The sequence below is a fragment of the Clinocottus analis genome, unplaced genomic scaffold (genome assembly GCF_023055335.1).
Source record: "Clinocottus analis isolate CAN_PGR_092001 unplaced genomic scaffold, fCliAna1.0.p SCAF_19, whole genome shotgun sequence".
Lineage (NCBI taxonomy): Eukaryota > Metazoa > Chordata > Actinopteri > Perciformes > Cottidae > Clinocottus > Clinocottus analis.
The window spans coordinates 5,837,369-5,864,222 of NW_027175920.1; the positions used below are offsets into that span (position 1 = coordinate 5,837,369).

Genomic DNA, 26,854 nt, shown 5'->3' on the forward strand with positions numbered 1-26,854 from the left:
AAAGGGTCTGCGTTGTATTAAGCATCTCCCTGCCTCATTTACCAAAAATGACAAATTACGTAAGGAATTTGTAAAAAGCACGCGCTTGCGCCCTTTTTTCCCCCCACTTTTTGAGTGCCGGCAATATCCGCAACAGATCAAGACAATATGCTCAGCTCTCGTTTTTAAAGGGATAAAATTGTAGTCAAACTGGATGACTAATCTCTTAAGCTCGGTGCAGTTTACTTGCAGAGCTTTGAATGGGCTCCTCTTACTAGCCTTGATCATTTCAGACTTAAATAAAGCTCTTTAGTATAGCGGTCTGATTGGTGTAATCTGCAAGCTGTCAATCCCATCTCTGAGCACTTTCCCAGAGGAGCTGCCGGGCCTGTCGACCAGAGTGCGCTCAAATGTGGGCGAGCGTTGTTGTTCAGGTGTGAATGGGTGAGTAAGCATGTACAGTATGTGTGTGCGTGGGGGGTCACTGTGAATGCACATGTGTTATATATGTGTGCGCCGTCGATGACTGCTTCGGAGAGCTATGTCATGTCTGTTATACGAGGCGGCCACAGATGGGTCGAAGATCTGCTGGACTCTCTCTAGAGCAACACCCAGTGTCCATATGCTGGATTCTAAACCCAAGCTGCTCTCTGTCTGTCTGTCTGCCGGCCTCTGCCTGTCTCCCCTCCTTTCTCGCATTGCTCACATGGCTGGGATGCCTGGTGGAGCCCCAGTGGCCCTCATCATCTGTCCCATGGTCCCCTGCTGGAAAGTGGACCAGTGTTTGGGAGCCACATTTGGCACATCATGAGCTCTGTTTGTTTGATTGGTCTGAAGCCTTCTGCTCTTAATCCAAAACAAAACGAACAAGCCGTGCGGTGGCTGCTGCTCCGGCCGCCAGGCCGCATGTGATAAACACATCAGATGGGGGCTTGATGGAAAAGGAGCTGGTTGCTGACCAGATGCTGCCAGAACAATCCTGCACTCTCCGTGTTCGTCATTCTCACTAAAAAATGTATGAGTAAAGTACCCTCCCCCCCCCCCCCTCCATTCTTTGTCAATAGCTCGTATTGACGTTTGGTTAATGTTTGATAGGATGTGGAAAAGATGGTTTATATTTGGGCGGATCAGAGTCTAGCACCGGTGCCAGGTTTTAGGCCAATTTGCTTCTGTGCCAGCTTGTTGAATTCGTAACAACAGTGGCGAGAGGCGGGCGGTGTGCAGACGTGTGGGGATGATGTGTGAGCGCTCAGGATGCCCCTTCAGTTGTCTCCGGCCTGCTTCTCCGCTGCCACGAGCGGTGACACCGGGACCAGGGCCCCAGCTTGTTTTCATTGTGATGACAGTCAGTGTGGATCTGGGTTAACGCTCTGTAACTCAGGACATGCCAGACCTCGGTGCAGCAGCAGTAACTCACACGGGTGAGTAGTCCAGCGTGCAAATAGCAAGCACCTGCTCGAACATATAGTGAAAATAAAAGTGCTGAAACAAGTAGCGGATTAATTGATAAACAGAATGTTTTCTAAATATGGTTCGGGGAAAAATGCCAAACTGAATTAATTCTGTTTTCTTTGTGCTTTTGGACTGTTGGTCAGACAATAAAAGGCAATTTGAAGACAGCACCGTGGGACCTTAGGCTGACGGATTTTAAAGACAAAATGGTTAAAAAGAACAGATAAAATGATCAATAATCAAAACAAATAGTCACAGCCCTTGTAAACCACCACCAACTCCCTTCTCGTGCTTGGGAAAGCAGTGGAGGACGGGGAGCAGGGAACAGTGAGAGGGAGTTCATCCCTCTGTAAGGATTTAGAGGACTCCCTTGTCTTTCACTTCATCAGAGACAATTGAGTCATTCAGCTCCCATTGTGGGGCTGGCCGGGCGAGGAGGGGCGCCGGGGTAGCGACAGAGAAAAGGGGGAGGCTGAAAGGGAGAGGGGGAGAAGGAGAAGCCGTCTGCTGCAGCAGTCACTGGGTGGCTCTTACAGGTTGGGGGTCTGTAAAGGGTGGTGTGTTGGTGTTTGTGTGTGTCTCTGTGTGTGTGTGTGGGGCAGGAAGAGAGACAGAGGAGAGGAGAGAGTTATCCTGGAACTCCGGAGCAATTTGTCACATTGGAATGGCTCTTGAGTTACCCGGGGGGCCCCCCTCATAGCGGGAGAGTTTTCAGGTCGCAGAGTGGGGGGACAGGGAGGGGCTTAGAGCAACAGAGAGGGGTCAGAGGTCACGGCCTACTCGAGCCCAGGCAGTGCGTCGGTTAGCAGGGCAGGCGGGCGGGTGGAGGAAGAGGAAGGAGGCCAAGGCAGAGGGGCGGGGGGGCGCAGGGGGGTGGTCGGAAAGCACGACGCTTGCCAGGGCTCCGTTTTCCTTGGCATGCTTGTAAAACCTGCAGGAGAGATTAGTCTGTGAGAACATTTGCAATAGCAGGCCTGAAGTGGAGCCACTTGTAAGGGCATGCGCTGCGCCACCCTCTCTCTCTCTCTCTCTCTCTCTCTCTCTCTCTCTCTCTCTCTCTCTCTCTCTCTCTCTCTGCAGTCTTTTCAGTGTCTCTCCGCCACACTCAGGGGTGTCACCTTCACGTTCCTTACCCACCTACTCAGAATGTCCTCTCGCTCGACCCCGTCCCCGGCTGCAGCTGTGTTTGAATATTTGCATGTGTGAGCATGTGTGCACACGCAATGGCAGGACTTTCCCATGACTGGATTTACAATCTCTCTCCCCACCCCCCACCCCCCTCACCGCCCCTTCTCCCGAGCATTGCCCCGTCTTCTAGCCCCCCTGGCACCAATGGACACTGTCTTGAATTACCTCATACATGACAGCAGCCCCGTCACTCTCTTCCTCCTCTTTAACTGCTACAACCCCCCCAACCCCCTCCCACTGCGTCTCCTCCTCTCTCCCACCTCCATGGCAATTAATACCCAGTGTGGGGGGTCCATAAAAAACCTGCAAGACCTCATCTCTGGAGTTTTTTTTGTTTTTTTACAACCTTTACCTTTTTCCACTCTCAGGACATACAAACAAGCATAAACAAATCCAGTTTTTTAGCAATAAAACCCATGTTGGGGTCATAAATGCGTGGTAGTGGTGGAGAAAGACCAGGAAGCGAAGCGTTTCTTTTTTTCCTTACGCAGGCTGTAACCGAGGACGTGGAGTCAATAACTCCCTCCAGCGTCTACCACTGGCAGGCACCCCACAGTGAACTCCTCGCTAATTACCACTGATTTAGACACAGTCTCAGGAAGGGTCGCGACACACCCAATCTCTGACCATCTCTTACACACACACACAAACACACACACACACACAAAATAGATGTAGTCTTGTATCTGCATCACAGCAGTCAAGATGCCACAAGACAGAGCGGGTGCACTCCATCGATCCTTTTTAAAGGATCGGATGATGATTGCAATTAAGTCATAATTTATAAAACTTTTTTCCCCCGGGGTATTATTGCAAAGAACGACATGATGTCAATCACTCATTAAATATGACTGAGTAGGGTTCAGAAAGCATATTGAAGTGGAGCAACTCACTCTGAACATGTGGAAAGGAGAATTCAGATTTCTTGATCACGTTGAAGGGTTTATGTCCACGCGGCGTCATCGGCACAGATCCAAGTTCAAGTTCACCTGTCAGACTTCTTTAAGGGAATATCTGGTGTGTAACGGAGCAGCTCATATGAAGGCTCATTTTTACATGACTGCCTTTGTGGTACCAATTGAAGTGTCTGTGGCACCAAGGTTACACCAAGGACGTCATCTAGGTGGCCAATGAGGGCAATATTTGAGTGTAGAGTAACTCAGTAGTTTCCCCTCTTCATGGGCTTTCCGGCTCTTCACCTTCTTTACTCATTCCAAAGGCCTCAGAGCCGAAACAGCTGCTGTGACCTATTTCCCTCAAACTAGGTGGCAGTGACATTGACAAGCAGAGTCCAGGCCACATACTACAGCAAGGTCAACACCAAGCAGCCAATGGCTGTCTAAAATCCACAAAGGATTCATGCTATCCGATCATTTTCATATGAATCTGTGCAACAAAAACAAATCTGATTACAGGGGCAGACGGGAATTGAATATTTAAAAAATGTAGGTAATAAACCGTTTTAGGTAGAACAGTTAACACAGCACATGTCATCAAATTAAAAGGACTCCACCCAGTTTATAACATAGACAGATGTTTCTCATGACCCTTGTTTCTGCTTATCTCTGTGTGTGTGTGTGTGTGTGTGTGTGTGTGCAGTAGAGAGAGGGAGAGAGAGGGAGAGAGGGAGAGAGAGAGAGAAGGAGAGAGAGAGACTACTAATAGAGGCCAAGTCAATCATTTATGGAAGCAGTCAGGAGGTTTAGCCCCAGAGGAGCGTGGTGAGACGCCACGCTTTAACCTCTTTATGGCTTCCAATAAAAGTCTGACAACAGTCACATTTATGACATTAGGTCACCTTAAGGCCATGAGCCGTGTACAGTACCTTTAACCTCTGCTTTCCCCTAACTCCAAATTAGTGACTTTATGTAATCCAAAGTCATCCGTCAGCTACTTTTTAAAAGAAAATATCGTTTTTTCTCTCGTTTTTTTCTGCTTACTGTGTAGATGCCTGGCTGCCCCCCAAAAGAGTTCTGTGCAGTACATTTCTTAAAGTGTGTATTCATTTGGTTAACACATCTGCCGCGTGCACTCCTGCTGGACGCTCAGACACATGCATCCTCACCCCATCCACCATCCGCCTTAAGATCTTTATTTGCTTTTCCATGTTTTTGAGTTTTCACACCCACACACCTGTCAAGAAATGTCGTCTTCCCTTTTTGTCTTATTTTTAAGTTTGTTCTTTTTTTGGTTTTTGCTTTCTGCATTGTTAACATGTTTTGTTTGTTTCTTTCCATTCTGTTTCCTTTCTACCATTCAGTACCTACAGATGAAATGGCCCCTGCTAGATGTTCAACAAGCAGGTCTTCAAAGTAGACAAGCACTTAAAGATGCCCGGTCCCCGTCACCGGCACACATCGTTGTAAGTAACACTCCGCCCGGTACTTTTCTTCTTTCACCAGCTCTTCTTCCCTTATTCATGACAGAAAGACACACATGCCCTGCTTTTCCTCTCTCGTCCATCCTGAAAACGTCTTCAGCGTTAAAGCTCTCCCATTTTCCCCATTAATAGATGTTTTGGTTGGAAAAAAAAAAAAAATGCACATTTGTTTTCATTTACCCTTTAAATCAGTCACTAACACACCCAGTCAGTATTTATGTAATCTTGTAATCTTGTTACACGTGCACATTTCGACAATGGAAGTTGTTGTGTGGATCTCGGAGAGTAGAGCTTTTGTCTGTTAGCGAGTGATCAGGAGGCAGACGCCGCGGTGGCAGGTGCAGCAGTTGTTCTTTGGACAGTGATCCCAGAGAAAAGGATAAATCAGCACAGCCTTGTACTGAGCTGGAAGATTATGGAAAACGGGCCTTATCTTGACAACTTTTTTCCTAAGAATGAGCTAATGCTGGGCTGCTAACATCTCGTCTTTGAGGGGGAAGTGTGGGCGGTTCTTCAACATTGATTACCCTATCCATGGAGTTGGAGAAGTCTGGCAGGAGAGTTGGCTGGTCAGCCATAGGGGCATATGCAGTACACACACACACACACACACACACACACACGCACACACACAAACAGAGCATCCACCCCAGGCATGTCAATATCTAAGAGACAAGCAGCTCAAGAGTGAACAAATTAACGTGAACTTAGTAGTTAACTAGAGGCATAAAGTTTCCGGGAGGTCAGCGGAGAGGTTGAACATAGGGAGGTGTACGTGGTCACAGGGTGAGTGAGCCAGGAAAATCAATGAGTGTGGGGATCGAGCAGAATTAGTGAGGTGATCGTGGCGGCCCGGAGCCATTATTGGACGCAGTTGTTACTTTTGTTTCGTTGTCGGGCATCGACATCATCTACATATTGTTGTGGAAATTGAAAATTTGAAAATGCGTCTAACGATTTTAGACGAAGAAGCCTTCCAAGTTTGTGTGCTCATGAATATAATAACTCCTGTGGTGACTGCTCAGCGCTGGGGCTAATAATACACGGCTGACCCTTTTTTTTTTTTTTGTTTATGCACTCTGTGCAACAACACAGTTAGCAGTCGTCATGGAGCTCACACACAGGGAAGCAATGATTTTTTATCGCACAAATTACCGCGTCAAGACAGAGTGTCCCTCTGAGTCACTTTTGACATTTGATCAGTTCAGTTACTTTTATGGTCTGTAATAAATACCATCTCCAGCAGATACTCAAAAGTTGGCAAGCCGAGGCCTCGTCGCTATTTTGCCCATTTAAGTTAAGCACGTCCTAAAATAGCAGGAGTCGACAAGGCTGTTTATTTGAAACAGAAACCTTGTCAAAAGTTGCATTTAAGACAAAGAGCTCACGATGACAGCGTTATTCTGAACAAAACAAGCCCAGCTTAGGCCCTCCTTATCTTTCCCTGCGATGCTCGTGTTATTTTTATACCAAAGAGTTCAGGGGGCCTCTTCTTACTTTGTTATTTTAGGAGTCGCTGAGAAAAGAGTCCCAACTCCTATGAAGTCATTAAACTGGTCGTAGGCAGCAAAAGCTGCAGGTAAATACTTGTGGTTTTATCCTGCTATGAGTCATATGGCTGTAAATACTTACCACCTCACATCTAGCTAAACTCCTGCTGCACGGTTCCCTTTTAAAATAAGTTTGAGAACACCAGTAAAGTGTAATCGTTGCAGCTCCAACTTCTCACAACACACTAATGGCGTCATTTTATACACATTTCGGTTGTAACGTATATTTTTTTATTTTACATCGCTCTGTTTTTTTAAATTTTTGGCACAAATAAAATCAAGCACCTATTTTCGTTGCTCTATCTAGTTGTAGCCTAATACAAACAGGCGGGCGTGCAACACTAACAGGCTGGCAACAAAGAGGCAACACCAAAACACAAAAGTGGCTGTGGGGCGAAAACAAACTTGAAACAACAAAGATGGACAAGCAGTCAGATGGAAACAATACGCTCTGCACATTGCGGAAGTACAGATCCATTCACAACCACACAATGTGTGAATTATATGAAAAGATCATGCAAAAATGAGTGATAAGTGATAAATTAGCATGATGTAAAAAAGATGTTGATATAAAAAGTGACTGATATTTACATTATATGAGGTAATTGTAATTCTATTAGGTTTTCAGCACAGATAAAGGTAGGATTTGGTCGTCATTGAGATCTCAGATTTCTGCCCTTGGATGGCAATTTTAGCCACAACTTTAGAGACTTGTCCAAATTCTTAATGTGTCTTTGCAGGGTAAAAAAAAAAAAAAACTAAAAAAAACAGTTGTATTTGATGTTAAATAACTTAGTTTCTGAAATTTTAATGAACCTTCTGGTTTCTTTCGTTCTTTAAGCTTTAGTTCTAAGCAGAAGGCAAAAAAGCAGAATGAAACAGAGGGAGCCCTATTAAACTGACATGGTGATTAGTACTGACACTGATCAATATGAGACAATATATTGTAATATTTGTGGTCGTATTGCCCAGCCCTGGTGTGATCTGTTTGATAGAATACACACAAGCTGGTAAGATCAGAGGAATTGCAGCATCGCTGCATAGGCACACATCTCGCTGTTAGCACAGAGTGATCAAATTGAATGTGAAATGCAGCTTGTATAGTTGCCGCTGCTGCCATCCTGCTCCGGCATCCACCTCTGACTGAGAGAGAAGTGTGATTGAATGTTTCCCTGGTTTGCATCATACCGGCTGTTGTACATATAGAAAAGACAGATTACTGTGGACAGCATCGTGAATGCCAATGATAACCTCACACGGACTCCCGCTGGTGTCACTCAATCAGTCAAGCCCTTTTTCTTTTTTCCTTTTTTTTTTTAATACCAGAAGTTGTAGGCCAACATGTTCCGGTACGTGATCCCCTTATCAATCAATCCGGCCATAAACGGTAGTTTCTTTTTGTTTACAAATGCGAAGAAACACTCCAGGCGCCTTGATCTCTGCCTGTCGGCAGCGCTCGCAGGCTGCATCGGTCGTGATAAGAAGCCGTGGATCGGCCCGCTAGATAACAGCAATCTGAAGGCCAAGTGACCCTGAGACAGTTGAAACAACAATAGAAAGACAGTTAGAGATAGAGGGAAAGACGTAGATGACTGCAGATAAGGCCTCTGAGAAAGTTGTTGGAGTCGGAGGAGAGACGGACAGGGACGGATACGCTGACAGACGCTCTCATTTCTGGCCGGAAGGCTCAGGCGAGGTGAAATGCGAGAGGATCAGCCGAGAAAAGGGGAAGTGACCTCACGCAGTCTGGTCTTTCTGAGGGCGCGCTGTATGCCCCTGTTTACCATGCCCTCAAAGGGGGCCAGGCGGGACCCTTTGAAGTGCCTGACCACCCCGCAGGCAGCCTCAAAACCTGCCGCCGCTGAACTTTTATGCCATTGGCTGAAAGTTATTCAATATTTATCCACCTATTGATGTGTATTTTTTTGAGGCAGAGAGTCCAAGAAGCATTTTTTTCATGCCCCGCACAGCTCCTGAGGGAAAACCCGTAAACAGTCCTGGCTTTGTCAACTTGTCTTTTTTTATTGTGATGTTTTAATTTGAAATCGTGGACTTGAGGAGACTTTGTGGAATCAGCTTTAAGCGGGTGGCCAAATTTAGGAAGGTGTGTGAGTGTGTATGTTGTTGTGTTTTTCCACTTCCAACATTTAGACAGTGATTACTGCCCCAGTAACACAACATACCATCTCAGATTGTTTTGTAAATCCAGTACTTAACATGTGCGTGTGTTGATAGCATCAACAATAGTGCAGTAAGGGACTCAGCAGGAGTCACGGCTCATGTTGCTAATATCATCATGACATCGTTTGACTGAACGGTATTAAACCACCTCATCTCACAGTCATTTGATCAAACTTTCTTTTTTAAAGCTAAAGTACAGAACCTTTACACAATGAAATGTGTAAAAGTATTGAAAGTGTTTCAAATGGAAGTTCATTCTTATTAAATCGCGTTTCTGAATTTACCGTTCTGGGAATTGGGGCAGAAACATGCAAATGTTAAGAGCATATACACACACACACATACACACACACAGAACCACACACACACACACGCACACAAACTACTTTCCTGACATTCACGTGCATACGCACGCTCACACAGCCTTAGAGTCTACAGCCTTGTCCTGGCTGAACAATGTCTCCATTGTTTTGTGGGCTTTCACTGGCAGCAGGGGACGGCTGGAGTGTTAACCATTTCCCAACTGCGCCTCACTGTGCGTTATTGTGTGTGCGTGCGTGTCAGAGGTAGTGAAGCATGGGCGCAGGGATGAAGAGAGGGAGGGCACTTGCTCCAAGTGTATGGTAATTAGTGCGGAGGAAGTGATGGAATCTGGCCATTTTTATGGCCTGCAAGACCTCCCACCTTAGCCTTTACAACTCCTGAACATACTTATTTTATTCCCATTCAGTCTTGATTCCCCTGAAGAATGTGTTCTGGAGAGAGGCTTTTGTTGAAAGAGCTGACGTGTTTTTGATTATTATGAAAAAAAACAACAAAAAAACAAAATTGCATCTTAGCCAGGCATTCAGAAAAGAAACGCCACAATGACTCTGTGGATCCCGACAATGGGCCAGAGGACTGGATGGGCACGCGGCCGCGGCTCTCTGTTTGTGTTAGAAAAGACGGATCCAGGATCACATTCACCTTCCTTGACCGCGTCTCTGTCCATTTTTTAGAGTAATGGGGATAAAGGGGGCTTCCTGTGGTCTGAATGGGCCGTGCACCTGGGCTAGCCAAACAATTGCCCAGAACTCTGGGATGCCTGGCCTCCTCAGCTGTTAATGAGCGACCCCATGGTCAGCAGACACCACCCACACACTGTCCATAGGCTTTACCTAGAAGGCTTTCTCTATCCTGGCTTATGCCGACCTTAAACTGTGCTCCTTCTTCCAAATAACCTCTCCCCCGCTTTTGTCTTCCTTCTGCGCATGCATCCATCCACCCTTAACCTTTGCTGCAAGAGGAAGCCCATACCGCACAAATGTATTCATTCATTGCAGTGGCCACTTTTTGGGCATATAGGATAGATATTTCTCAATCGAATGTGCCGTATCATTATCGATTTTGAAATCTTATTTACAAGCGCCGTCGCGATTGAAGATCTCAGCTCTTTTCGGGCACGCGATCCAGACCTCAGACAGAGACCATTGTGCCTGTCAGCCGTAGTAGCGCACTGTCTTCTCCAGACGAGACGTTTGTTCAAGGGGTCACGCTTACATCATCGGCTTGGGCCCAAATCTGAGGCCATCGAGACGTGGCGTCAGGCCCGGGAACTGTGACAATGAAGATGAGAGCACCTCAGTCATTTTGTCCGTCCGGCAGCCGGGACGGACACATGTTCCCACAGACAATCCACTCAGTGTCGGCTTAGTCAGCAACAAAACCGCAGATTGACTCAAGCGTCTTCTCGCTACTTTAGCACGAAGCATTTGAAAGTAAAGGTTCTTGGTCATAAATTGCCCTTTGGGTTAAATAACTTATAATTAATACATTGAATGTGCGAAGAACATCGTAATAGAGCCTCTCCATTACAACATTTTACTGTAGGAAATGTGAAAAGCAGTTCTTTTGTTTTGACTCTGTGTTCGTTTTTGTGTGTGTAAATAGCTCTAGGGTATTGTCGTCTATTTTTCCTTGCTGTGTTATTTGACCGTTGAATAACCCCTGTGAACTTAAACTACCCCAGGGATGTGTGACTCTGTGTTGGACATGCACATTTAAAAGGATAATACGTATCTGTATCTGTAAGTGTGTGTGTCTCTGTGTGCGTGCGTGCGTGTGTGCGTGCGTGTTAACCAATAACCACAGTGTTCACTGCATAGCTGTTATGAAAAGTTATCTCGCTGGCCCCGGGGTCAAGCACAAGTACAAATAGAACCCAGTGATCTTGTTGCAGAGGAAGCGACTGGCGCAGTAGTTCTCAGGTCCCGGAGCCCTTCAGTAAACTAAATGCCCTGTTGCGTTTCTCCGCATGTTCTGAGACTTCCACTAGCATGTCCTTTCTTCCTTAGGAAATCAATAACTCCCTTTCCTTATTTTCCTCCTCTTTCTTCCTTCCCTGTCCTCTATCATCTCCTGACATTTCTAACAACGATGTAAGATCTGAATTTCTGCTCTTCCGAGCAGCAGGCACAGATCTGCCAGGTTAACCTCTGAATCCCTCCTCCTCCTCTGAAGACACTTGGATGTAACCAGCTAGTAAGACTAGGCAGCTCACAGCTTCAGCGTCAGTGCACACAGTGTAGCGATGAACATAGCAGACATGACCGCTCTGGGGACCCGTAGTCGGCAGACTTTCTTACTTCCCATTTACTTTCTAATTGAACATCAAGAAACACATGACTTCCGACACTCGGGCGATGTTATTTACTCCTCCTGTGTCGGACCGTGATAGCTATCACTTTGCGGCGACAGTGGCTCCCCAGAGCAGCCTGACTGCTCCTGAACATCTCTGAGGGTGTAGATGGGGAGGAGATGCAATGTTCTAGCAAAGTGAAAAAAATGTTTTAACAACCAGCCAGCCAGTACCAACAGCCATGTAACCAGTGCAGAGCCAGTGTTCTCCCAGTCTAGCCGTGTAAGATTAATAATAATGTGGCCGAACATGCACCCAGGAGAATGCTGAGCCAGCAGAGACGAGGTAGTAGTTTAAATAACTAAAAAGCCAGGGGATGCTTTATTTCCAGCGAGAACATGTTTCTTTTGCATAAAACCTGGCCGGCTAGGATTGTGTGCAGATGTGTGTGTGTGTGTGTGTATATGTGTGTGTCTGTCTGTGTGTGTGAGAGAGAGAGTGCGAGAGAGAGAGAGAAAGAGTGAGGGAGAGAGAGAGAGGGATTGAGAGATGGAGAGATGGAGAGCTGATATAATTGTGTGACTTGGGAACATCCATCTTTGCCTTTCAGGGGCCCTTCTGCTGGGAATTCCCCGGACAGTCAGATCTGAGCCTTCACCAATTTCATTTGGTGAGAGACCTTTGAATTCCAAAAATATCTTGTTGGATTTTTTTGGCTGATTCCACACGCAAATTAACAACTGATAATTGATGATTTTAAACAAAAATAACCTCAATACTGGTGATGATGATAATGATAATGATGATAATGATAATCATGCTGTGTTGTGCTTTGTGCTATCATTGCGTGCTGCTGCTTTGTTGCTGGTGTGCTTTTTTTAATGTCTGAAATGTCAATTCGGTGATACGATGTTTGTGGGGGAGGGATACTTTGGATGGTACAAACATTTCAAAGTGCTTCCTTAAAATGTGAAACACTAAAAAAAAAAAAAAAGGGCCTCACCGGGTAGTCAAGGTGTTTTCTTGTTTATCTTTGTTTGGCTCTTTTCTCATTTCTCTGTGTTAAGGATTCCATTTGCCAACTTTATTTGTCTTATGACTAACCGGTATCAGTCTCTGGTTCGTTCATGTTTAACGATAAGGAACTGTTGAGCTTTGAGAGTCATGGCGGGTGCAGTTGCTTAGAGTAGGCCTACGAGCCACCAGTCTTTTAGTTGTGTTTGTACTTCATTGAGAAGCTGCTGCGCTGTCTTTATAAACAGCATCTGGGCCTGGATGTATGACCTAACCTTAAAGTGAAGTAACACTGCACGTTATCTAATCCAAGACAGTCCAGATTTTTCTGTAGTTGTCCTGTAACCTTAAAAAGAAAAAAGAAATCACTTGAATACAAACTGTAATGTAAAGAACGTGGACCTTAAAGGTAGACTTAGTCTGGATGCCTCTGCCAGCTGACATGCTGAGGACTTCAGTTTCGGTTTGTTTCGTTCACCTGTGTTGAAGCTGGATAGATGCTGGCACTTTGACACCCATAGGGCAAGTTTATTAATCTCCACGGCTCTGTGGATTGCCTGCTTGAATTGTTTGACTAATCAATTGCTTGTTGATTTTGCACACTCTGCAGGGCATTTGTTGCCAGTTAACGCAAAAAAAAGTCAAAAAAGAAAAGAGAGAAACAAGATAAATCATGCTTTATGGTGCAAATAGCTATTAATGTGACGGTGTTGTCGATGAGGATTTCAACGAGAAATAAGTAACAGCAGAAAAACAATCCTCTTGTCGACTTGCTGCCGGCCTCCTCTCCTTCTCTTATACAAGCGTCTTTGCTAGAACTTGTTTGACAAGGTCTGGCAGGATCACTGTTGGGTGTGCCTGTCTTTCTGCATGTGTGGCTGACAAACACACCTTTGTCTACACCAGCGTAGATGTAGTATCGTTGCTTCTAAGGTGTGACTGGAGTTTTAGATGACTGGTAGTCAGAGCTGTGTCAGGTTATAACTTCCATGTGTTTGCGTACGACAGCGCGAACTCATTTAACCCAGAGACTTGCGGGCCGGATCCTGGACAAGAAGATTAAAAAACAACAACACTGTAACCCAGGAGGCTTTCAGAGAGACGTGGTAATCGTGATTTGGTCATAGTTCATTCGCACAAAGAACTAGGATCAAGGTTCAGAAGTGTTGATAAATAATCAAATTTACGACGAACCACTCCTAAATTTCCCCGGATTGCGCGATTTCCGGCTCCGTTCTGCGGCCGGCCTCGTGAGCGACAGCAGACTCGGCAGCTCCGGGCGCTACTGTATTAACACTGGAGGCCGTTTCACAGGGGAACTTGTTTTGACAGAACTCCAGGTGTCTCATTGTTGGGGCTGGCATGGTTCAACAGATTTACCAATTAGCACTGGGCTGAGGGCGCAGGAAGGGTGGGAGTGGAGAAGAGGCGGAGGGAAGAAATGAAACGGGGGGGGAGGGGGGGGGAATGGATGAGGCGGATTTGGCCGCGGTGATGGAATGAGGTTTTGAGTGAGAGGTGCTGCGAGGGGAAGGTGCGGAAAAGGGAGGGGAGGGGAGTTGTGACCATACGGACGCAGGCTGGAGTAAGGCGATTCGTGACCTCGTTTCTTTCCCTCTCAGCAGCAGCGAGGAAGGGGCTGAGGTTTGAGCTGAGCCACAAAGCGGAGGGGGAACAATGTAGAAAAAGAAGACGGGGGCAGGAGGGCAGCTGAGGAAACGGGGAGACTCTGTGTCAGTGCATGAAGAGTTTAGTCTCAACATACACCTTATCTTAGCTGGAATCATTCTCAATTTAGGTATGCACTAAAGGAAATATATTTTCAGTAATTTGTTATAGATCCTGACACTGGATTATGTTGTACTCGTTGCTAACGCATCAGTCTGCAGGAGCGTTGGTTTGTTTTCACTGCGAGTCCCCCCTTGGTTCGCTGTTCTCGCTCTTGTACGAGGCAGAATTGTGTGGGATTAAACACAATGTTATTACTCCCACTAACCCTCTTTGTTATTCCTCAGAAATGTCTGCCCCCTTTTTTTTCCAGGAAGTTTGGAAGTGAACTTTTGAAAACTGGGTGAACAGATTTTGTGCATATCCCAGGGGCAGCCGGCAGAATGCAGAGTAGTTTTTGCTCTTTTGAGTCATATGAAACTCATAAACTCATATTGTATGCATGCATGCATGTGCTGTAGGTGCACCCTTTGTTTAGTCAAGAAAAAGCAAAGGTGTGTTTGCAATGAACTGACAGCCTTTTCTGAAGTTGAGAAAAGTTTCATTCTTTAGAGGAGCATGCTTCTTGTGTATTTTTGAGCCGACCAATCACAACAAAGACAAGCCAGGCCTTCTCTGTATGGAGGCAGCTGTCAGTTTACTACAACAACCAGACTAAAAGTGCGATAGCAGATGAGAGCTTTTGTGTTTGTCTGTTATATTAGTCTGCAGGCGGCACAGGGTGTCTAGCTTGAGTCACTGTTCGATATCAGGGACATAAGTAACGCTCGTGGCAGTTTCTTTAGGGAAACTATTGACCTGAGTTCACAATGCAGTTGTCGGGAGTTTAATGTTTCTAATAAAGTCACAAGTCAAGTTTTCGTGGTCTATCGGAAAGCTTTTGTGCATTGACATCCAATAACAAAGCCTTTTAAGAATAGCCACATGGTGAGTTAGAAAGCTTCACTCACTCCGTGCGCATGGTCTAAACACTTCCTGAATTCAGTAGCACCGGGAAGTGCAGACTAAATATTTATACTCTTCCTCAAGGCTGAAACCCAGGGCAGTGCCAAGATCAATTAAGACGATAGTATTTAAGATGGCAAGCATTACCTTAAAGCAATCAATAATCAGACAAAAACAATTGTTAATTAAACTACAAAAGATATTTCAAGAACGCACCAAAGAACTTATTGCCGCCGCCTGAATCCTAATCAGACCACTACGCCGCCTCGTCAATCCCTCTGTCTTCCTAATGACTTAGCGTTGAGCGATCCCACAATTGCTATGGCGACTGTCTGTTGTGTACATATGTACAAATCAGCTCGGGATTGAGAGTGATGGAGACAGCCTTTTGGACAGCGAGAGGAGATGGGGGCTGGAGTGGGGAAAGATGGGGGGAGAGAATATGAAGCCCCGCCAAATTCCCCAAAGAACAAATCACAGTTATGGATGAATACACTGTCACAGTCAAATTTGAACTGTGTGTGTGTGTGTGTGTGTGTGCGTGTGCGTGTGTGTGTGTGTGTGTGTTGAAGACGGAGGAATGCTGAGTGATTCCAGAGAGCACTTAAGCCGCCTTGAATTCAGTTTTGCGTTATAACAGGAGAGGGGCTTTTCTTTGGAGTTTGCGAGGGTAAACACGGGGTATCTGCTTTCTGAGTCATTTAGCATCGTCCTCTGTCACCTTCCTCATATATTCTAAACAATGTTTTCCGGTTTGTCGGGCCAGCCTGAACGAGACTACCCCCCCGCTCCAATTTATTTGATTTTGTTCCTCTTGGCAGTTCCACTGAAGACCTATCTGAACTTTTCTTGGATTTGTTTGGCTCCGGTTTTGATGTGCGTGTTGTTATTTTCTTCTTCTCCGTCTTCCGAGTGTGTGTAGTCGACGGTGCCTGAGTGCCAGGTCCTGCTTTTGTCTCGGCCCAGGGAAGGAATTTGATGAGAGACTTATTTTCCTACCCAGTCAATGTCTTTGAGCGTTCTCTCCCCCCCCCGCCCCCTCCGCTCCTGTTTTTTGTTCTTTCCTTTTATAATAGTCCTGGAAGTTTGGGACAGTTCTTTGCGGCACGTGACCCTGTGATTTGACTGCTCCTGCATACCTGTGCAGGTGTGCACATGCTTTTGTATTTACTTATGCAGCCGTTCTGGAAAAAAATGTGCTCTAATTGAATGGCCTGTTAAAACGTCACTGAAATCAGTCATGTAATAGCAGGAGGGAAGTGTCATGGGGTGGAAAGGAGACCTGGATTCCATGAGATTAAGGGGGATCATCATACTCGACGTTTTGGATGAAGGGAGAGACGGCTCAATCCTGACAGTATATGTTTAGTTTTGTTTTTCATGGGAGAGAAGTCTCAAATAATGTGTCACACCACTTTTCCCTCATCAGTGAGATGTGCTATACCATTGGCCAGACGTCGTCTGCGAAACGATGCCGAGAATTGCATGCTGGGAAAAGAATAAACAAGCCTGTCACCAAAGTTGGGAAGAATCCTTAGTGCAGCGCTACTGTCAAAAAGCAGCTTCCATTTCATACATTATTAACATTACCTAAACGCATTATTTGTGTATTTATTCATTCATTTGTCTTGTTAACATCCTCCTGGAATACGATAAACAGCGCGGCCAGACTGGCTGTGTGACAGTTGTGTGTGAGATTTGAATAAAAAGCCCAGCAGCGTGATTGGAGCGAGACAGGAGCGGATTCTATGGACACCAGACTTCCTCTCCAGGCTCATTAAGGGACAGTAAGGCGATGATGTCGAATCGGCGCGCACTTTACCGGCCTGCCTTTTTCTTTGAACAGCGTCGCCCTCTTATCTGCAACATGCTCTGTTCCTCCATAACAAGACGCTCCCACTCCCGTGCACACACATTCTGCCTACACACACTCTTCATACTTATTTAGTTTGTGTAGACAGAAAACTCTTAAGTATGTGGCTTGTCCACAGAATTTTGGCAGCTTTTGTTGTATTTTCTCCTACGCTATCGAAAAAGCCTGGTACTGTTTTTTTTTTTTTGTTCTTTTTTTTCTGCACAGACATCACAAATGGATATTTTAATTGGAACTTTTGGCACTGTCTCCATCTTGTGTTGGAATGGCAGACAAGTGAGTGGCTGGTGAGGCCGGGGCCGGGCTGATTGGTGTGTAGCGAGGCGTGCCTAAATCAACTGGCAGCATGAATAGCTCGCTTGATTCTCACTGGCATTCACTGGAATCCATTGCATTTTTTTTTCATTTTTTTTAAGATTTTTTTCTTTGGATAAAGTCTGCAATAACCGACAAGGGAGAGAAGATACCTCCTGCTTGCTTGAAGCATGACTTCCTTTTGTTTTAAATGCCGTTTACTTGCCCAACTGACTGACTTTTTGGCGCTTTTGTAATCAAGTGACCAAACCCCTTGTAGTCTAATGTCAGCCATAGATGACATTCACCTCATATGAAGGTTTTAAAACTCATAACAATGGGAGTAATGACATTACCATGATGAAGTATCACTATGCTCTTGATATTTTAAAGTACTACTTCCTCAAAGTCTTTTTGGGATGAGTGAGGAATCATAAAAACTAATGAAATCAGCCCTGTAGATAATCTACAATATCTGCTTTTTGGAGCGACTTTGTGGCGACTCTGTATACACCATTGTGTTTGGATGCCTTAAGCTCTCGCAAAGGCTTTAAGAAGTAGTGATGTCATACTAGGGTCTTTGTGCATGCATGACGACTAAAGCAAATGAATTAAACAGAGCTGATAAAATCTTCTTACATGTGATGTGGCAGAGATCGCAATAACCTGGAAGAGTGCACAATATGGTGGATGTTATGATCATAAATTATAAGTAAAGAGACAACAGTATTTCTGTGCCAGACATCATCAACAATAGTTAAAAGAGATTAAAGCAGTTTTCTCACAATTCCACATTTTGAGATTGAATATGCAGACTGAGTAGTTTATCCATTCATGTATCTTTTGAGGATTAAAACAATAAATAATTAACCACTTCCTGAATTCAGGGAATTGAAAGTGAATAGATCACTGACCCTAAATGACATATTGGGCCCGACTCCAGCTCGCTCCACAGCAGCAAACTAACGCAAACCACACGCAGAAGCTGCGTATCTGCATAAGTACACAACTGTTTAAACTGTGTACAGTCTTTTACCTCAAGCAGTAAATTTTGGCACACTCACGCCAGAGGCAGAGCAGCTGCAGAGAGCCGGGTCAGGTTGGAGTCATTGTAATCCTCCTTGACATAATGTAGTCCTTGTGTTTGGCGGGGGCCTCTGTGTGTGTGTGTGTGTGTGTGTGTGTGTGTGTGTGTGTGTGTGTGTGTGTGTGTGTGTGTGTGTGCGTGTGTGGAGATAAATGGGAGAAAGATGTCATGTGTGTGTGCAGGTGGGGTTGGGGTTGTGTGATCTGTATACTCGCATACAAATACGTGTTTTTGTGTATGTGTGTGTGTGGCAGTGGGCCGTAGTCTCCGGGCTGGTAGTCAGTGCTGTGTAATTACCTGGCTGTCTGCCACCGAGCCCCACTAGAGCAGAGACAGACGTGGAGCTGTGTCTCACGTTAAGCAGCAGCCGACTGCAACACAGGCCAAGAGATTGTTCAGGACACAACATGGCATCTCTTGAGATGAGGTCAAAGGTAGAATATATATATATATATATATATATATATATATATATATATATATATATATATATATATAACTGAAGTGTATCCTCGGTTCCATATATTACATTTGGAGCTTACCTTCATGTTGCTGGAATACAACCCCCAACAGAACAATACTACACTTATAGTTACATACGAATATAACGACTCTTGATTGCTATAGGGTCATAATAAATTTAGGGAAACCCTAAAATATAAAATTATGTAAAACAAATAGCAGCTAATCTTTACAATTGAAATGTGAAAAAGACTGAAATTTTGCTTCATGAATTATTTAGACAATTAATGTGGAAATGTAAGTGAAGTAACATTCAAAGTAAATACAGGATCACCTGCCAGAAAATGTTGTGAAATGCTGCACCACTGCCACAGGGCAGAGAGCTCTGAAACAGACGGGGGGAAAAAAAACAGGGCCAGCCAATCAGAAGCCAGAAGGAGCCACATGACAGATTAATTTCATTGGCATAGAGAGCTCTCAACTGGTATGTTGCTTCTCGTTGCTTCACGAGTCACTGGGGCACTGACATCTGCTCTATTGCTGCGGTGCACCCTCCCCCCCCCCACCCTCCTACCGACGACGGCCATGTCCAAGGTGCACGTGGCACGCAAGCTGCACGGGTGCACGCTGCGGTGTCAGCCTGCCTCTCCCGCCATTTTAATTGTTGTATCTCCTGAGCCTTGATATGAGCAAAAAGGGAGGCCTCGGCAGAACCTGGCACATCAAAGGCTACCTCCCCTAGTCTTACAAGTTGCCTGTCTCTTTGGAGGAGCCCGGGCATCGGAGAGCCAGAAAAGAGGATTGGAGAGGCGCTGTGGATTCCCGGCTGGAATGAGTTTGATGGGCTAATTGTAGCCCCCAGTGGACACAGGCGCACATCACAGAGGGCCGACCGAGCGGGGAGCTGAAGCTGTGGATGAGGAGCAGCAGTGGCTGGAAAATACTCCTGCTAGCTTTCTCCTCCATCTCTAAGATTTCTGCACATGGCTCTCTGATACCTTTGATTTCAGCATTCTGTCTCCAGCATATTGATTTCAGAAATATCCCCCCCCCCCCCCACTTTTCCCTCATTTATTGCGCTGCACATTTCAGTTTTTTCCGCTTCCTTACCTCCGTAAACCTGGCAACTCCCTTGAGGAGCTTGGTCCGGCCCAAATTTGGGTTTTCTCACGAGCCCGCAGTTCTTTCAGTGTTTTTTTTCTGAGATGGAGCTGTAGGCCTGATCTGCTTCCTTCTTCAATCTCCATTGGAATTGACACTTTCTCCAGACGATTGCGCTCATTATTGATGCGAGCATGCCAGAGTGCACGCTGGTGATTGCGTTTAATAAGCCCTCTGACCGCGCCAAATCAAAGGCGTGGACCCTAACACAATGTGTAACAAAGCAATGTATAGCACAGACAAACACGGACCATCCTTGTGCCTTCCTACCAACACCATTACCAACTGGCTCCACTGTGAGGGTGATCAAAAAGACTCTCCGCAGCTTTGAACAGTTCTCTTTTTTCCCCCATCTGCATCAAAAAGAAATCAATAGCTGAAACTTTTTGAGCGCGTGTATCAGTTTTTCCTCCCATTGCAGCCCCCCCCCCCCCACATCCCCATCCCCAACGCTAGTTTGGCAGTCGAGCATTATGCCACAAGAGTAAAACACAGTTGAAAGGAGAACGGCACAAGGAGGATGACACCAGAAAGGAAGCGCCTTGTGTGTGGAGGGCCGTGGCAGGGAGAAAATCAATGGGAGGGAACGCTTCCTTACACGGAAATGGCACAATGGGAGGGAGAGGAGGGAGTAAAGATAAATATAAATATATATATATATATTTTTTTTCCTGAAAAATGATGCATTTGTTTTACCCAGGGAGAGAAAAAGCAAAGACGAGGAGAGAGAGAGAAAAAAAAGCACTCTTCTGAACATCCTTTGTAAAAAAAGCAAGTTCTTTGGTGAGGTTGAGTTGTGTGGTTAAGGTTTGTTTTATCCAACTGTGCGGAAGCGTGTGTAGCTGTCTTTCAGGTCTCTTTTTAGTTGAGGCGCAGAAAGACTACTCATGGCATGTTCAAGGGCACTCAGTGGACACGGATGCCCTGCAGGAGGCGGAATTATGAATACAACATGAGTAAACAGACACCTACATATACTATTAAAATAGTAAGCCTGGTACTTTGCAAGAGAGCCTTTGAGTAGTAATTTGAGTCGGTCCGTAGCAGTTCAAGCTTACTCCTCGGAGGGTCATTGATAAAGACTTGTGAAAAATCTGCTCAAATTTGCCTAATAGTGCAATGATTTGCACATTGGCAGTAATGTATTCCTGTGTGCATTCCTCCAATACAACCAGTTTAGTATTCAGTTTAGTGATAAAGGATTTTTTTTTTTACACAGCAGCTGTGAACAAAGAATACAATAGCGCACAAACTCGAAACACAATTCCGAGCCTGAGCCTTGAATGGCATTCAGACTTCACTGTGACTGAGTGAACCCATTCAGTGGGAGTACGCGGCGGTTGGAGAGATAGTATCAAGTTGCCTGCAGATGGAGGTCAGTGTGACTGGCACAGTTGGCACCTTGGCACAGCAGCATGCGTGCTGCAGCACTCAGCGCCGCAAAGGATGCGTCGATTGAAGGGGGGGCGGGTGGGGGGGGGGCTGGGGAGCGAAGCGTTTTTCTCACTTCTCCCTTCTTTTATTGTCTGCGCTTCCTGTTTTGAAAGCCATTAAGGAGCAAATTTCCTCACAGCGAGAGGGGAGATGAAAAGGCCCGGTCTTTTGAAACATGTCCAAGCGCAAATGTGAAAAAGAGGGGGAATGATAGCTATCTGTAAACATCTCTGTCGAGGGGTCGACGGAAAAGGAATTGTGAGAGAATGATATATTCATTTGCCTTCTTTTTTTTTTTTTGATTTGCTGATGAAAGAGATGCTGCAGTTTTTTGTTCCACGCCAGCTGTATTGCTCTATTCACAGCCACACTAATGTATCAGGGCAGGCTCACATAACTACACAGCCACCACCCCCCTATCCCCCTTCCGAAAATGCTTTGTGACATCTGCATCCACACATGTCTGCATTCACTGTAGCCAGTGAGTATTTATAGATGAGTTGGTTTTGTCATCCATTGATCCCTTCAGGTTCTCTGATCACAAAACTGTACTTTAAAGTAGCTTTTATGTGGCATCATAAAGGTAATCTCTACGTATTTGAACTGAGAGCACCCGAGGTTACCTGCAGAACCTGACACGGTTATGAAAACTTGATCGGGCCCTTGGCAAATATTTTACCGGTAACACCAGTTAGTCATTTCGTCTGTCATTTCTGTTTAGTATCTGCTTGGTTGGCATCCAGTATATTTACACCGGTTTCCTCTCCGTGGTGCTCGCTCAGTGTCTCGAGAGTAGCGGTAGCTTGGTGCTGCAGACTCTACTCCTCCCTCTCCTCTTCCTCCTCCCTCCTCTACCCCTCACTGCCCCCGAGCCTGGCCAGTCTGTGCCTCTTAATAAAACTGACAGGCTCTAATTGGGCTTAATTGCACCCTTCGGGCGTCGTCAAAAGGAGTGTTGCTAAACAAACTGCAGGGTCTGCAAGCAGGCCAGCCCGTCTACGGCGGCGCATTGGCCGCTGAGCTTACGCCTGCATTTATGCGTACAATCGCCGAAGCTGTTGAACAAAATTTACAATATGTGTGAGTGTACGGCGGCACATAAGGAATGCGCATGAGTAAGCGCCGCATTTAATTGTGTGGGTGTATGTGCACTGACGTAGGAGGGATCCAGCAAACCATTCATTCCTCACACCGAGCCAAAACGAACAAGAGCTCACAAGTCTGAGAATCTTATGCATTCAAGTAGGCAGCGTCACCTGACTGTGAACCGCCACGCGCTCTCTGCCGCTAAATCGACACCGATAGTAAAACAGAGAACGTCTGTGTCTTTGAGGACGTGTCTACATCTCTAGGTGTCAGAAAAGCCTTTTAAATCCCCGCTATTATGAAAAACCCCAACCAAACAAATCCCCCCGGCTGCTTTTTTTTTTTTTTTTTTTTTCCTAGCGGCATGAGCAAAAAGATGAAGTGGTGCTCCACATCCCAGTAGCACCACCTCCTGGCTGACGGACACGTGCGATCACGATGCCGGCTTCCATCCGAACGTGCTCTAATTCGGAGAGGTGGGGCAGGCGCTCGCCGCGTGGGCCTTTGCCGGGTCACTGAGCACAATCGATGGAGAGCTCCAGATGCGATTGAGTCATTGAAATGGCAAAGCCTAACCTGTGTGTGTGTGTGTGTGTGTGTGTATGTGTGTGTGTGTGTGTGTGTGTGTGTGTGTGTGTGTTAGTTAGTTAGAGAGAGAGAGACCGAGAGTATAAGGCAGTGGTGACCCCTAAGGCTCCGACCCGCAAGGAAATAGGAGATAATCACATTGAGCACAGCACTGTGCTAAAATTCTTCTGGCCATTTTTTCCCTCTTCGACCCTCTGAGCTATTTACTCATTACAGCCTTTCACAGTCTTAGTTAGTCTTCCCGTTTTTTTTAAAAAAAAACAAAGTTTTTGGACTTCTATCTTGTTTTGAAGGCATCCAGCTTAATGCCACAAACAGGAGGATTTCTGTTGTGTGCGGCGTGCGAGCACGTTATGCCAGGAAAGACGCGGGGAGCGAGGCAGCGGCTGTGTTTTTGTCCAAAGCTTAAAAGTCGTGTAATGATGCAGTGGCTGAGCTGGAGGCCCCATAAATAGTGGAAGGGCCTCATTTCAGTGGCCTGCTGCTGCTTCAGTGCCCGACGAGCCGACTCTGTCACCCCTTCTTTTAGGAAAAGAGGCAGAGCACATAATTAAGATATACAGCCCTCGGTGGACTGAATATATAGGCTGAAAATATAGAGGAGCAGACCAGTCGGCCTCAATCACAGCCTGTGGTTTAGTGTTTGGCTGCAAACGGTGCCCAGACCTGTACGAGAGTGTGTATCAGTGTGTGTGTGTGTGTGTGTGTGTGTGTGTGTTTGTGTCTGAGCAGCAGGCTATAAAAGGCTGGTGAGTCGAGCCGTAGCCTCTCAGTGTGTCGAGGTCACAGCGAGCCAAACTGTTGTGCACACGTACACATGCTCTATGTGGGTATTCTATTTCTTTTGGTGTGTGTGTGTGTGTGTGTGTGTGTGTGTGTGTGTGTGTGTGTGTGTGTGAAGGATGCAAACCCCCGGTCTCTGACCCAAAGTTCCTTCCCCATCCCGTCTCTATGTATTCATCCTTGTAGTAATATATAATCCTGCTGTCTGGGGCAATAGTGTGTATCTGAGAGGACGCATCCTCCTGCTCTTTGACTTTACACCCGGCGTACACACACACACACACACGCTTTGCCGCTCACGCCTCAGTTGTTTCAGGGCTTTGTCAGTCTCTAATGATAACTATCCATCAACGGTAGGGGCGTTGCGCTTGGAAATGAAGATGGATTGAATTAGCGTTGAGTGCGCTGGCCGCTGTATTGTGGCGGCAACCCGTAATTACACTGTCAGGACCATTGAACCCCCCTCAACGAGACGCTGAACTTAACACATTTGCACCAGTGTTGATTACAAGGTCTCTTAGTCTGGGCCGATTCACATCACGGAGTTCCTAATAGCAAGTGAAAGGTTCAGTGATTTGCGGAGGATTACTGTATTACTGTATTACTGCGTAGACACAGCGGTTCCCCTGCATTTTCCCGAGTGCTGAAAAATCTACCTTTTTATTGTTAGACAAATTTAAACAACAGCAAAAGTGTCAGGCTGGCATATTATTAACAAAGAAACACAATCTAAATATGCAGGGAATCTAACGCACACACACTGTTTGAACTGTGTCTTCTTGCATTCTGACTTAATTAAATAATTAAATGTATTATAAGGGTTTTAACTTCACAAAGGGAATCATGTGTTGTCGCCGATAAATTGCGAATCCTTGCATGTAATTATGTTGTAATGCAAGTTGTGCAGCCACAGTAACAGTAGTCCGGCGTCACGGATTTGCAGATTTTACAAACAATGCTGGGAAAAGTATTTGGCCGGTAATTAGCTTTCAGGTATCTGTGTAAGACACTGCTGCATTTGCAGTTATACGCAACAGGACATTCACACAACTTCTGAACGGGAGCTGACATTACACCAGTGGTCTTTGAAGACGGAGATAGCGTTTGCGGTGCGGGATGGTGAAGGCGAATAAAACAACCAAACTCCGCCACCCTTTCCCTCTACTCCCTCTCTCTCTGTAGGAAATGAAAATTGGGCTGAAGTGTTTGTTATTAAATACGTCCGGAGAAACTCCAGGAAATGGACTTAATTTCATATAGGGGTACATGACTTGGAGGATCTTAGCGAACCAATTAACCTCACCTCAGCTCATTAAAAAGTCTCCTTTCATGGCCAGAAGCAGCGACTCATCCGCTAACACGGGACATGAAAGCGCAAATTTGTCCATCCAAAACTCTTAAAAGTAATTGGAAAGGTAGATACGAAGGGCCAGTAATCTAGTAACACAGCCTAACTCGAGTGAAGTGAAAATAGAGGTGATTATTGAGAACGGGGACGGATCCATCACGCAGATGATCTCATGTGACTCCGAATATATTATCAGCTTTTGGAAGGGCAAAAAAGTGCGCAGGAGTTCTTAAAGTTGCCCTGCGGGATTAAGACAATTTCACTCAAGGTCACCACATGGTTGAGGGGCATCATGAGTGCAACAGCAGCTGGGAAGACGGAAACTCGATAGAGGTCAGTTCACTTAGTGTCTAAATGAATGCCAGGGGAGTTGTTCTGCAAATTATTTCTGCAAGCAGCAACGACAATATACCAATGTTATTGCTGTTGTTATTCTGCAAAATCTAGTTCATTGGAAGCACATGGAATACCTTTGAATTTTAAAAAGAGGGGAGAGCTAAAAATGCTACATTTACCAGCAACGTGTGTGTCGACGTATATGCGTATAATGTGTGCCGTGGTGTTTTCCTGCTTTGGTTGTATCTGTAAGCTAAGCTCAAAACGCCCCATTGTTGCATCGGGTTTTCTCTTTCAATCTCATTGAAAGTCCATTTGTGTCACCCACAAAGAGCATTAATATTAGTCATAACTTAAGGATTACGGCGCGGTAATTGCATGCGCACCATGCGCTGCCTTTTTTTGCACATAAAACATTATTTTCAGGCCTTTATTGAAACTATCTAATGGGTTAATGGCATTGAGAGGAAACCATTCAGCGCTCTCCACCCCAGCATGTGTGTGTGTGTGTGTGGGTGCATTTGTGAGTGCATGTCTGGGCTCGCATTGTGCACACTCATCAAGCCACATGCAAACAAGCAATCTCTGTCATCCGCATCAAAAATAATTACAGTGAGATAAACACACCATTTGACCATTTTCACAGTGATCTAATCTGAAGCCGGGCTGTGAAAGCGCACGGGGGAGATGATCAAATCCCGTTTTAATGGAACTGATCAGCACTGTGTGGTCAACGTTCAGCCGGCAGCCGCCTTTCAGATGCATCTCTTCGCCTTTCTTTGCATTTAACGCGCTCGCTTTTGTCCCTTCAGCCTAAACAGAATTTAGGGTAAAAATTACATTTTGTATTAATTCAGATTTTGACGATGTGAACCAATTGTTCTTGGCTTTATATACCATCGAGATTAAACGTGGGGGGGGGGAATAACAGCCCTTTTGTCTTGAGGTCAGGATGGCGATGAACCGGGAGTGTATCGGTTACAGCCCCATTGCTACGCGCCTTTCCATCTCCCTCTAGCTAGAAGGCAAACGCCACCCGAAATCTGATTAGCCTCCATTATAAAGAGTGATATTTTCATCCCGCCGATTCTCGGCACTGCGTCAGAGCATTCGGTCGCTTTTATGCCGGGAAAAGCCTGCTCTTTTGACAGAAAGTAGATATTCCCAACATCACTTGTTTGGACATTTCTGTCTTTTGTGACATGGAATAAAAGACGGCCAAGAAAATAAAAAGCAACTAAATAATGTCAAAAGATCAGAAATCAATGGGCCGGAGGAACTTGATCCGCTCGGCTCCGTGTGCGAGCGACCCCCCTCGCATTACGAGTGTTTTTCCACAGCCACTGAAGTTGCTTTTGTTCACCCTCT

General features: G+C 45.6%; 1 protein-coding gene across 25 annotated transcripts in view; it reads left to right on the plus strand.

Annotated features, from left to right (window-relative positions):
- tcf7l2 (transcription factor 7 like 2) overlaps positions 1-26,854 on the plus strand; it is an 88,261-nt gene that overhangs the window by 25,646 nt on the left and 35,761 nt on the right. For 13 of the 25 annotated variants that reach the window (XM_068583686.1, XM_068583687.1, XM_068583691.1 and 10 more), the window contains exons 4-5: positions 4,880-4,981; positions 11,958-12,017. The exons of 4 other annotated variants lie outside the window; for them this stretch is intronic. In XM_068583686.1, the coding sequence (XP_068439787.1) occupies positions 4,880-4,981; positions 11,958-12,017 (162 nt within the window). The remainder of the gene's footprint in view (positions 1-4,879; positions 4,982-11,957; positions 12,018-26,854) is intronic. 8 more of the 25 variants (XM_068583693.1, XM_068583699.1, XM_068583700.1 and 5 more) reach the window with 1 other exon arrangement.